The 13472-nt window shown below is 33.8% G+C and overlaps 1 protein-coding gene across 1 annotated transcript; it reads left to right on the top strand.

The window, feature by feature from the left end:
* Positions 1-2462: 2462 nt before the first annotated feature.
* LOC124447312 lies at positions 2463-8596 on the top strand. The gene is made up of 6 exons (XM_046998209.1): positions 2463-2698; positions 3685-3915; positions 4989-5309; positions 6412-6645; positions 7243-7569; positions 8355-8596. Exons 1-6 carry the CDS (start codon positions 2500-2502, stop codon positions 8594-8596), a joined length of 1554 nt encoding a protein of 517 aa, XP_046854165.1. The 5' UTR covers positions 2463-2499.
* Positions 8597-13472: the final 4876 nt, after the last annotated feature.

Here is a 13472-nt window from a genome sequence, read left to right as displayed (position 1 = left end):
TAAAGACTCGGCAATATTTTCCAACTATCATAAGCATTGTCGTCTCAGAAAATGACAGTGAACGTAAAATAACGAAAAATTTTAACACAAAGAATCTCGTCAAACCATATCATAGGTGTAGGAAAATCAGTATTTTTTGGGGGGAGGGGGGAAAGGAGGGTCATATTCTATTATGCATTTAATAATTCGTCGAAAACAATAGATGTCAAAGGAATTTAATACTGCATATCATAACTAAGAGCACTCTTTTCAATACACTGCTTATAATCAAAACACGATTTCAATGACGTTCTATTTCTCAATGTAATTTAGCATGACGAGCAAGTGGATATTTGTTGTGATCTTTTGTGTCCTAACAATTTCTACGAACATCGCTGACAGCATATGCTGCGATAGAGTTGAGGAATTGGTGCAATAAAAGAAAAAGGCCTTTGCATCTCTATGTGCATCAGGAAACAATCTCCCTCGGGGTTGCTGTGACGATATTAAGAAGGAAGTAAAGTTGTTTGAGGATGCATACCAGTTGTTATGTGTTAATTCATGTAAGTTGACAACCACAATATAAACATAATATGGGCTCATAATTACAGAAATAGATCAATTAATATAAAATGGATCTGAACACTAATGACTGCACAATAGTTCTGTATAAAAGCATGATATATGAACGTACAAAATGGAATGAAATTTTCAAATGTTTATTCCAATCTAAGCCACAGGGGCGTAAAGCTACCAGGTTTATTTAGAGAATGGAAGATGTGACACAATTGATTTGTTTATTAAAAGCTATGCGGTCAGCAAATATTAAACAGTAACATGAACACGTATGAATGAATGGGCCACAGTCACGTGCTCTTTGGCAATAAGTGTCAACAACTTAGATGATTTGTTTACAGTCCAAAAGTCAAGTTATGTTAATTTGAAACCATGCAATGTGCTATGCCTATGGCAATGTAAATTGATAAAATAATCTTTTAAGTTTTGTAAAAAAGAGCATTGCCAAGCTAATAATAAGTTTTCTTAATTGCTTTCATCCACAAACGTCAACTTGTATCAAATGACAGTTTCTTGATGTTTTATGTTTCTAAAACAGGTCGTACTTAAAGCTACCGGCTTAAAGCTAAGCTTACAAAAGGTTCATATATGATTTTATTGTCATTCCTAGCAAACATCCTGGGGAACTCGAGCATTCTAAAGAATAAGCCGCAATGGATAACTCAGCTTCAAAAATGGCTGCCATCGAACTTAAGAGGTCATAAGACGGTGCTCTGTTACAGAGCAACCGTGAATGGTTGGAGCTCAAACAAATTCCACAGTCGTTGTGACTCGAAGGGACCAACACTAGTCATTATCAAAAAAGGATCGTATGTGTTTGGGGGATTTGCATCGCAATCTTGGGGAGGTGGTAAGCTTGAGAAAATTAGACAACTGTATAATTGTAGCTGTGTTAAGCTAATAGTATAAACAAAACACAGAAAACTATTTTTATCTTGTAAATGACGTAATGGCAAGTAGAAAGGAATTTTAGACTTAATAGCTTATGCATGTATCTATGAATACAAATTGCTTGAAAACTTTTTCATTTCGGCTAACTCATGCATGTATGCCAATATTAACTAAGAAAAACTACGAAATGTTTACAATAGAAACGCATGAACAAAGATAAATCATCAAAAATTTTCGAGCTCCGACTATTGAAAAATTACAAGTAATCAACATTATCATTCACAAGTTAAACAATATCGGTTGAGATTGGTCAACTACCTGCAAATAATTCTCGAAATCTGTAAGTATGACGTCATGTCTACAAATAATAGTTTCTACAGTAAAACAATTATTGAATTTGACTTTCGCATTATATCAAGAAATATTAAACCTTGGTCAATGTTATAATTGTCAATGTCTTGCCACCTACAAAGTATTCAAAATTATCTGTAGGCGACGTAATTGCTCATGTGAAAATTGTAAACAAAAAGTATGATCTTGCTCAAGATTTGCAACTGTTTTACAAACTATTTTCGGTCAAATTATTGAAAATAAAGACGTAAAAATAAATGGAAAGGATTACACTGTCAGTCAGGAGAGTTTTTATTGAGTATTATGTGAAAAAAGATGAAAGCGAAATGCAAAAGTTTTCGCTTCATTGATTTTTCACTCAATTTACGAAATCCAGCATTATTTTCTGATGCTTTTGCAATCGGCTTATTGTTGGAATCGTTAAACAAATCTTGACAAAATCATAGATAGCCATACAACACGTTGACTTTCAAAAAGTCGTTGGATTTTTCCATGGAGAGAGATAAGCAGTATGAGCTATCTCTGTATAAGGAGCATCCAACTAAATTTTTATTGTGAAATTCTCTTTAATTATAGGAAGTAGTCGTTACATAAGGGCATCAAATTCCTTTATTTTCTCGTTCAAAAACAAGGATGGTCTAAAACCTTTCAAATCCACGATCTACAGATATCAGCAATACGCTATGTACGCAAATACATACTATGGACCAACATTTGGAGGTGGTCATGACATTTATATCGCCAACAATGCTGGGTCCTATTCCAATTCATACACAAACTTTGGTTACGTATACAAGCTCCCATCTGGCTATTCCTACGGAAGCACAAAAAGAAAAGAAGTTATTGGCTGGCTCGTACAGGTTTTCTCCAAACGAAGTAGAAGTTTTTTATTTTTCTACACGTAAGTCAGCATCAAAAATGCTACTTGAATTATAAATATATAGTTTTATTGACTTTACATAAGATAAAATCTGGTGGCTTGCTACATACAAGAATCTTGCAATGAAGGAAATATATCACAAGTGCATGACTTTTGCAATATATGATTTAGCTATATAGGAAAATAAGGAACGTGTATAAAAATATAAAAAGGAATGCAGTTCTCGAATCTGACCTCAAGCCTTACATTTTGCACTATCTGAACTACAGAAATATGGCTGTTAGAGGTGATGGAGAATGGTTTGTGTGCGTGTGTGTGTTTATAAGTGTGCGTGTAGGAGAGGTGTCAAACGGTTATGCTGTTTCATAGATGTCGAGCTTTCACTCATCGTCAAACTGTACCATATGCATGAACTTAAAGATAATTTTCATAAATAACTGTGCAGTGGTTATTAGCTTTTGGCAAAACTTTATATGTTTCTCTTCATACCCAGAAAGTCAACTTACGTCATGTTTAGAGCATGCTTAGCAATATGCGCTTATAATTTGCGGCATAACTGTATAGGAGCTCTGGGTGCAGAGCTGTAGGCACCTAAGCAATTACTTTCCATGGAAGTACCTTGCGGAGTTATTCATGAAAATAAAGTGAATGAAATGAGTGTTTATTTTATTTGGGCAAGTGGAAGCACTGAATATATCTCACTCAAAGTCTTTTATAAAGTAGTGCTCGTCTGAAAGTAAATTATATAAATAAATATTGTTATATTAACGATTAGTCGGGAAATTTTTTATGTTGTTAGAGCTTTGGAGGAGGGAAAAAGTTAGCCCATTATGGAAAGTTACTGGCAGCCTAATTCAAACTTACGCCACTTCCTATAGTAAAACAAAATTTCGAGACAGTCTTTATTGCTAAATTTGTTTTTCTTAATGATTTATATCTGAAGAGTTAACTTAAAGCAATAACAAAGCATTCAAAAGTTTCATATGGAATTTCATTTTCATCTCTAGCAATCCTGCAGGACTCAAGTATTATAAAGAATAAGAAATGGGTAGAAAAGCTTGAAGAATGGTTGCCGTCGAATTTACACGGCAAATTGACTGAGCGCTGTTACAAAGCATCCGTAAATGGTTGGAGTGGGAGCACATTTCACAGTCGTTGTGACTCAAAGGGACCAACACTGGTCATTATTAAAAGCGGATCTTATGTGTTTGGGGGATTTGCATCGCAATCTTGGGGAGGTAACTTGAGACAATCTTTCGAACATCATTAAAAAAATTTATAAAGAAGAATGAATTTTTCATGAGAATATCTTAAACAACTTTTTCTCGTTAAGAAATTTTTATACAATGAATTCTTTATACGAGTATTTTTCCAATTAAAAAGCATATAGCTAAGAATTTATTCTTAAAACAAGAAATAAGACTAATTTGAGAATTAAAAATAATTCAAATTAGGTAGCTAATAAAGAAATCGTGGGAGAACATATTTTTGTATCAAGAATGTTCCCCCATCTGCATGATGCTCTTAATATCAAAACAACTGAATGGTTGAAAATTGGCTTTTTTATTAAACAATAGAACTAAAAACATATATATAAGGTCTTCTAAGATAAAGAGAAAAATATGAGGTACAGTTCATAATAAATGCAAGAAAACGTTTGCCAACAAAAACTGGCTACGAAATACAGTTATTAGTTAATATTTTTTTACAAAGGAGATTACTGGCATTTCTCTTTTGGATTTAGCTACGATTCTACATGTCTTAAATCTTACTTCAAAGCTATAAAAAGACATTTCTTTTGTCATTAAGCATTGCCAAAGGACATAGCTATTAGTTTTTAACCCAGGATCCAACTATAGCAAATTTCATGAAAATCTTTAGTAAAAAAAAAACTTCGGAAAGATTAGCCCTTGATGAAACAGCTAGCTCAATTTTTAACCTGTTTATATATATTAATGAGCTTATACCTAAAACATATTTTTATAAATGTACTAATATTCTATATATGGCCTGTCATTAATTTTACAATGTCCAAAGCCTTTTTTTCCTACTGAGGCTTCTTGTGGTCGATTTTTTGAAGAAACATTTTAAAAATAAAATATTGACAAAATCACAAATAGATTATCTTTACATTAAAGAGATATGAGATTTGCCGATGAAGAGGCATAAAGTTCCAACTAAGAATTACAAGATTCGATCATTGAAAATATTGAATTGACAAATGGCATTGTTATATCTGTGCTCGGAATTCCTATGCTCCATCGCAAATGCTCCATCTTAAATGTAATTTTGTATGTCTGTTTATTTATAGGAAACAGTCGTTACATACGAGCAGCAAACTCTTTCATTTTCTCCTTTAAAAACAAGGATGGTCTGGCACCTTTTAAATCAAATACATCCAATAATGCATACGCAATGTACACAAATAGATACTATGGACCCATATTTGGATACGGTTTTGATATCTATATTGCTAACAACGCCGGATCCAGTTCCAGCTCATACACAAACTTCGGCTATGGATATAAGCTCCCATCTGGCTATTCTTCTGGTAACTCCAAAACACGAAACCTGTTACCTGGGTCATACAGATTTACACCAAATGAGCTGGAAGTCTATTCTTTTTCCACACGTAAGTTAACATTAAAAATCTTAATCATATATGGCATCATAAAAACAACAGCTTAAATTCAGTGGTTTGGCGTGTATAGCGACACAAGTCGCGTGACATGACATTTGAAATCATGGAATTGAAATTGCAAAGACATTTCATTATGCAAGAACTACAAAAAATACTCGTGTGTACAGTAAAACCCCAATAACTTGTGTTCTCTTGAGGTTCAAAGAAATTGTGAGTTTTTATACTTTGTACATATTAGATGATGATACAAAGGCATGGGTAATTTCAGTATTCGCTCACAATTGTAAGCTGCAACACAGCAATATACAAATAGTTCAAGGGTGAGTAAAGTACTTTGCAAGACCGAACTTTTCATAATTACAAATTCAGAAATATCAAAATTTTGATACTTTTCAGGCAAATTACTCATTATCAACTTATATAACTATGTGGAATGCATGATTTATCAATTTTTATTGTTTAAATCAAAGTTGTATTTTTTACTTATATAATTTTTACCCTTGAAGCTTACCCTTTTATGTTTCGACATTAAAGCTCAAGTCATCCAGGGAACTTTGACCTGAAGTAAAATTGAAATTCGTTCGAGTATGCACAGTCAAGTTAAAACGAGTAAATTGATATAAATTAAATAAAATCAAATCCAGCAGAGCACTGCATAAATTTACATTGAGCTCGCGAAGAGCTCATGTTATTGTGGTCCTATTGTATTACTTTATGAAATGGAATATACGTTTCAAATCTGACTTATCTAAATCTAATGTTTTTAGCTTACTCTAAAAAACAGTGAGGTAGCTATGACGTGTGTAATAAGTTAGATGAGGGATGTGGTTACACTGCGTTGTTTGGTAAATGCTGTTTTATCAGTAAATGCCAAACTGCAACATATATGCATGTATTGCATAAAGAAAAGATTCAGGGGTAAATAAATAGGCTAAATTCACATTTCTCTTGGCAAAACCAAAATTCTTTCTCTCCTTCAAAAGCTCTGGTAGAATTAAACGACCTTTTTATATTGCCTTATATTACATAAAGAGTTTGCTTAGTAAAGCATGCAATTCAAACGTTTCATATAAGATTTTATTTTCACGTCTAGCAATCCTACAGGACTCAAGCATTCTAAAGGACAAAAAGAGATGGATCGGAAAGCTTCAACAATGGCTGCCTTCGTACTTGAATGACAAAAAGACGGTGCGCTGTTACCAAGCAACGAAAAATGGATGGGGAGGGAGGACATTTCACAGTCGCTGTGACTCAAAAGGACCAACATTGGTTATTATTAAAAAGGGATCGTATGTGTTTGGGGCATTTGCATCAGAATCTTGGGGAGGTAAGGTCGAGTGACTTATATGACATTAATTGCATGTGAATACCTTTTGAATTCAGTGGTCATTCTAAGATAAAAAATGATGTGGCACGCAGAAAAAAATAGTTTTTATAATATAATGCAAATTTTGTAAGGGATAACACAGATATCATTTGCATGTTCGGTACCTTTTATTGGGAATCTATAGATATATACAGGCTTGGAACTTCCTCATGTCGGAATATTACAAATATATATGTAAGCAAACAATAGTTAAGCCAATCTTAGTGCTTATTTCAATATGATAACAATAAAAATATGACAAACTGATTGAATAAGGCTAAGTGGAGTTGTCTTATATCTGCACGTCTAAGATTTTACGTTGACGTTATATCTAAGAATTAATCCTCATCGAATTTTTCATATAGAAGTGAAATCTTAGCAAAAATTGTAAACAAATTATCTTGAATTTCAAAAGTAATTCATGGCAAGTTTTGTATAGCGGGTCATTGTTTCAGTCAAGAAGCATAAAGTTTGATTAGTGAAATAGAAAATATCAACATCATCTTCATATATGAAACTTTTAACTCAAGTGTTTTGTGTATTACTGTTAAATTACAGGAGGACGTTCTGGTTACATACAAGCACCAGAAGCTTTCATTTTCTCCTCTAAAAACAAAGATAATCTTGCACCCTTTAAATCCAATGTTACAAGATACAAACAATATTCAATGTACACATACAGCAGCTACGGACCAACATTTGGTGGTGGTCACGACATTTATATCGCCAACAATGCTGGGTCCTATTCCAATTCTTACACAAACTTTGGCTATACATACAAGCTCCCATCTGGCTATTCTTACGGGAGCACAAAAGCAAAGAACTTATTGGCTGGCTCGTACAAATTTATTCCAAACGAAGTGGAAGCATTTTATTTTTCGCCATGTAAGTTATAACACCAAATTTTAAAGAAAATATGGCATCATAATAATGATAATAATGTTTATTAGTTAACTACAATCGCGTGCGTCTTGGTATATATACCTACACCAAACTTATACCATGGAAATATATCGTAAAATTGGAACATCATGCAAAAGCCATCTTTACAAAACTATAAGAAATGATAAATGCATACATGAAGAAATAAAATGGGATATAATTTTCAAATCTGTCTTTCGTAGTCTAATTTTTTGCCGAATATAAAGGACAGGTGCACAGAATAAATAACTAATAAAAAAAAGTACAACTTGGAAGTTTTCGGTGCAACAGATAACTGCCAGAAGCAAGGTTCAAACCATGTTTTTGTGTGGTAAAGCGAGTGCATTTTAGAGTAAAAATATGGCCAAAACTGATTTATGAAGGTTAAAAATGCTTTTCTGGAATATAAGTGAACTATCTTTGTCACCAGTAATGTGATGTATTTTGAAGAAATTGTAAACACCTTTTAAACGATATTGTAAACACATTTAGCTAACGTAGAAAAAATTTGTGATACACTATATTAGGAATTTATATTAGGTAAAATATTCTACGGCTTCCTCGCAGATTTTAGAGGAACTTTGTTGTCTAACTGGAGGTGTTATACGTAACTTTTTGTATGTGTTAGCGACGTGTTTCAAACGAGGAATTTCACAAACCACGTTAATGTCTATATGAAAAAGAGATCCGTCAAAACAAGGGTGAAACGTTCAAAAATTTAACATAAAATTTCATTGTCACCCCTATAGTGATCCTGCAGAACTCAGTTATTCTGAAAAATAAACAAGAATGGATAGGAAAGCTTCAAAAATGGTTACCTTCGAATTTATATGGCAAAAAGACGAAGCGCTGTTACAAAGCAACATCGAATGGATGGAGAGCAAGTACATTCCACAGTTGTTGTGACTCAAAGGGACCAACACTGATCATTGTTAAATATGGAGGTTGTATTTTGGAGGATTTGCATCAAAGTCTTGTAAGCCCGCTCTAATTATAAATTGTTTGGAAACTTAAGCATGTATTTATAAAAACAAATCTATTGAAATCTTTTACACGCCGGCAGGCACGTAGTCAGAACGATAATTGGGGGGATGATATACCTATGTTTTAAAATAAGTGCATGAACTGTATTAGTTATAAAAAAATCAATGGGAGTTATCTTATGGACATGCATTCTACATTTCTTTCATCTTGTTTTAAAGTTATATAGCCCAATATTTCTTTTGTCATTTAGCAACACCAGAGTTATAAAAAAGTTAAATCTTCGTCAGGGTGGGATATCATGTTTTGAAAATCTTCGTCAAAACAACATCATATTACTCACATCAGCTATGCGAACCGGGTGTTACGGGTACATGCATGCATGTGCTTAACTTCCAGTATTCAACTTTGAATCATCCTCGAAAATTTTATTCGCCGATAGTACCAGTCTACCCGCAGTTTTTTTGCAACTTTGACCAGCACCAAACCATATTTTTATAGTTATAAATAGTTTGCATACGAGATGCAAATTGAAGTTATAAAAAAACTAACGAGTCCATTATTTACAAATTGCATAAAAATAATTTAATAATATAGCTAAATAAAAGAGTTTCTCAATTCTGTTAATTTTTGACTTGAGCGTCGCACGGTTCAACTGGCAAGTTATAACTATCGACCGGCTCGTAATTTTTTAATTCGTTCAAATAATTTTTTTACACCATTGCTTCCAAACACAAAGCCAAAAACAAGGTAGCTATAACCAGAAGTGTTGGCATTTTCGGAAATGTCTTCCAAATACAGAACTGTAGACTCGGTTTCTAAAGAAATCTACTTAAAATTTACGCTAGCCATTGTATCCATTTGCTTTTGTTTACAATAACTTAAATTTCCCGCCATTGAAATGATTTATTTCGATTGGCTCTATTTTGATTACCTTTTTGTTTGACTAACTAATCAGGTGCACTTTGTATAAGTAATAGCATGGTTTCGAGTGCAACTTGGGAAAAACATGGACGAGTAAGTTTTTCAAAGACTATCAAAAGTCCTAAGGACAATTCAATTTGAAGTCTTTGAAAAACTCACGAGTGCCTGTTTTTCAAATTGCACGAGAAACCATGCAATTCCTTATTAATCATATACATGAAAAAATTTCTCAATTCCGTTGATTTTTGACTTCAGCGTACGTACATTGCAGCCGGCGAGTTTAATCATTGATCAACCGGTTGGTATTTTTCAATTCCGTCGGATATTATTTTCACGGCACCATAACTTCTGCACACGCAGCTAGAGCAAGGTATCTACTTTTAGCAGTATTGTTATTTTCATCCAGAAACACTTTGCAAACGGTGAACTGTAAACTCCTTCGCTAAAGAAAATTCACTTTGCTAAAAAAAACTTAGCCAGTCGTTGTAATTGCTTTGTTTACAATAATTTAACTTTCCCGCTTTTGAAATGTTTTATTTTGATTGGCTCTTAGATCATTTTTTGTTTGACTAACCAGTCAGGAGCGCATTTTTCAAAAATAAATTGCACTGTATTTCCTTTTTTTGCACTGTGTTTCCTATTTTTGCACTGGTATTTACGATAAATTTCCCTCCTCTAAACCAATCAGAATTGAGAAATTTTTTCATGTATATCATTAGAAGACAAATCAGCACTGGTGTTTCGCTTTCTTTGCACTGGTGTTTCTCTGAAATTTTCATTGCTTCTAACCAATCAGAACTCAGAAATTTGTCATGCATAAATATATAATATCTTTTTGACTCACCAAAAAGGAATGGAAATTACTAACAAATAATCACTAAAGAAAGCAATAAGAATTTCTAATTGAAATGTAATTGTTTTATGTTGTTTATTTGTAGGAAGTAGCCGTTACATAAGAGCATCAGATTCTTTTATTTTTTCTCTTAAAAACCCGGCTGGTCTGGCCCCTTTCAAATCCTCAATATATAGATATCAACAATATGCAATGTACACAAGCAGCAGCTATGGACCCACGTTTGGAGGTGGTCATGATTTGAAAATCGGCAACAAGCCAGAACCAGCACAAGCTCGTACACAAACTTTGGTCATACGTACACGCTTCCATCAGGCTATTCGTACGCGAGCAAAAAAGCAAAGAAATTGTTGGGTGGCTCCTACCAATTTCGTCTAAACGAAATTGAAGTGTTCTATTTCTCCTCATAATAATCGGACCATTCACGAATAAAAATGTCATTAAGAAAGCATGGTTTCTCCTTTTTTGTTAAGTTAACCGAATTAGCTGTCGCATGTAGCAAATAATCTCATAGATAATAATTGTAATCATTCAATAACTATGCAAAGAAACCAATATTGTAATTTCCTTAAATGAGAATTGAAATACTTATTTTGCACTTATTAATTGCAACAAAACTTTTCTTTTCGACATACTTTTGTCTTGTAAGATTCCTCTATAGTTGATGATGACTTTAGGTCATTGTGTGTAAACTGCTATATAAGTTTAGGTTTTGAGATCTTCAGTTGCATCATAGTGCTAGTAAGGACATCTACCTGGAATGATAGTTTGTTTTAGTCAATTTTTGAAGAGCAGGATAACATCTTAACGCATCTGCAGCTAACAATTGGATTTCGTCTATCTGCTTTCTTCTATCAGCTTTCGTTTTATCTACCATCTTTTGCATACACACATTAATCGGCTAAGGTTGAGGAGAAAAATGGTATTTTTTAAGGGTATTTGAGATGTCACCGTACTATTCATTCATTATGGAGTTTATGCTATTGATAGAAGAACACACGGCTGCGATGAAAAGAAGGTTAGTAATGAGAAATACTTTGCATAAGGTTTATGATATCAATACACAGCTATAGGATGCATAAACAACTGCAATGTTTGAATTAATCACCTGAGTTTTCTAAATATATCATGCATACGCATACATTTAAATGGGATTCCGCCAGCTGCTTGTATGTAAAATAAACGTTAGTCTTGAAACATTTTTTGGCTGAAAAAGTCTTTGTCATTTAACCCTTTTACACATTTTACGTCTTTCTTTGCATTGTTCTCACTTCTCATAGTTGCTTTTGTCACTTAACACTACGAAAATTACATTTGAATATTGTGAACTGAAACTTATTATAAAAATCAAAGCCAAACTTGTAGCTGAAAAATAAATAGCCATTACAACCCTGAAACCAAACAATAATGAAAATGCAAAATCAAGGATCGCTTCACTGTACATTATTGTGTATATTTAATTAGACTTCTTTGCTGCAATATGTCATTTCATCATGTTTATTAGTAGTAGTAGTTTCGTATGGTAGTCACACCTCCATGTGTGTCTCATCAAGCCAGCTTGCGAAGTCATCATCTGCTTTATGCACTGTTGCGTAGCCGCCTTCAATGCGTGTGAACGGACATTGCAGGATGATATGGTCTATATTCTGGTTGGTGACGTTACATGATGGGCAAGTTGGTGAGTCTTTGTAGCCCCATCGGTATAGGCTGTTTGCTGTTCTGCCCTGTTTCGATCTAATTCGGTTACAAGTGCTCCATTGTTTACGAGTTAGTTTCCTGAAACCAAGGAGAGGGAGATTTGTGGGATCTTTAATTAGATCAGCACCCCTTGGTTTATTTTCGGACCATTGTTCCTTCCATGTATTGTTGAAATCAAACGATTCAATCTTGGAGTTATGAAAAGGTTTTCGTGATTTTTGTCTCGAAGTAGTTGGGGCAGACTGGATAATAGTTTTTAGTGCAGTGTCAATTTGTGTATTTTCAATGCGATGATGTTGTTTCTGTGTTGCTTCCTGTCTGCGTATGTTAGGTGGAGCTATAGCACTCATTACAGGTAGCCAAGGGGTTGGAGTTGATTTTAATGTTCCAGAAATTGCTCGCATTGTGTCATTTAGCAATGCATCTAACTTATTCATGTGTTTAGAGCGAGACCAAACTGGAGCACAATATTCTGCAACACTGTATGATGTTTATTAGTGATGAACGGCAATTGACTGGTTGCCATTATGAAAATCACATGCTTAATAGACATATGATGAGAATGTCCAAAAGATTTCAATTAAGTGGCTCTTACATATGTATTTTTATTATTCTGTGTATAATGATGAACAATAGATGTGACCACAATTATGTGACATTAAATGTAAGGAAGGCTGGAAGGGCATTTGGCAAATTAGAAAGGGTTAGACAGTTATTTGGTCATTTGATTTAAAATTTTGCACAAGGCACATACATTAACGTCCGCATTCTAAAACTCCACCCACACTGACACTCAATAAGTAGGGCTATAAAATCACTTCATAACTATTTGAAGACAGCAATTTCACTCAACTTATTACTTGATTTGAAATACCTAGGAGCAAATCTTGCCGTAAATGGAGAAATGACTTTGCGAAAGATTAGATAGTGTGTGATTTTTATGTCGCACTTAAAGTGCATATCTCACAATTTTTTTTATAGCACTTTCGTATTGCTTCTTCAAAAGTAATCTGAAACTTATATTACAATTTTTTCATGCGCTGCGTTGTTTTCGAATTATTATTGATCAAATATGAAATTTGACAGTAAAAGTTGATAATTGGCATAGGGCCTGGATCAAGTCTCTGTGACGTAACTTAAGGAACAAATCAAGGTCTTGTTATCGACAATTAGATGGCGGAGTTGAATTCTGATTCGGAAAGCTCTCATAGTTCGCAATGTGATTCGGAGTATGATTATATTCCCGGTTATGTCATCGAAGATGAAACAAGGAACATTAATGACCAGGAATATAATATAATAGATGAAAATCACGGAGAGTCCGAGTCCCATCTTTTCGCTGATGAACCAATGGCCGAACAAGAATGGCATGAAGACTACGTTGAAAAGTCAAATGAATATAAAAAGCAAC

This window comes from Xenia sp. Carnegie-2017, unplaced genomic scaffold (assembly GCF_021976095.1).
Source record: "Xenia sp. Carnegie-2017 unplaced genomic scaffold, XeniaSp_v1 HiC_scaffold_22, whole genome shotgun sequence".
Classification (NCBI taxonomy): Eukaryota; Metazoa; Cnidaria; class Anthozoa; order Malacalcyonacea; family Xeniidae; genus Xenia; species Xenia sp. Carnegie-2017.
Note: the sequence above shows the minus strand (reverse complement) of the source record. Positions and strands in the feature narration are given on the sequence as shown.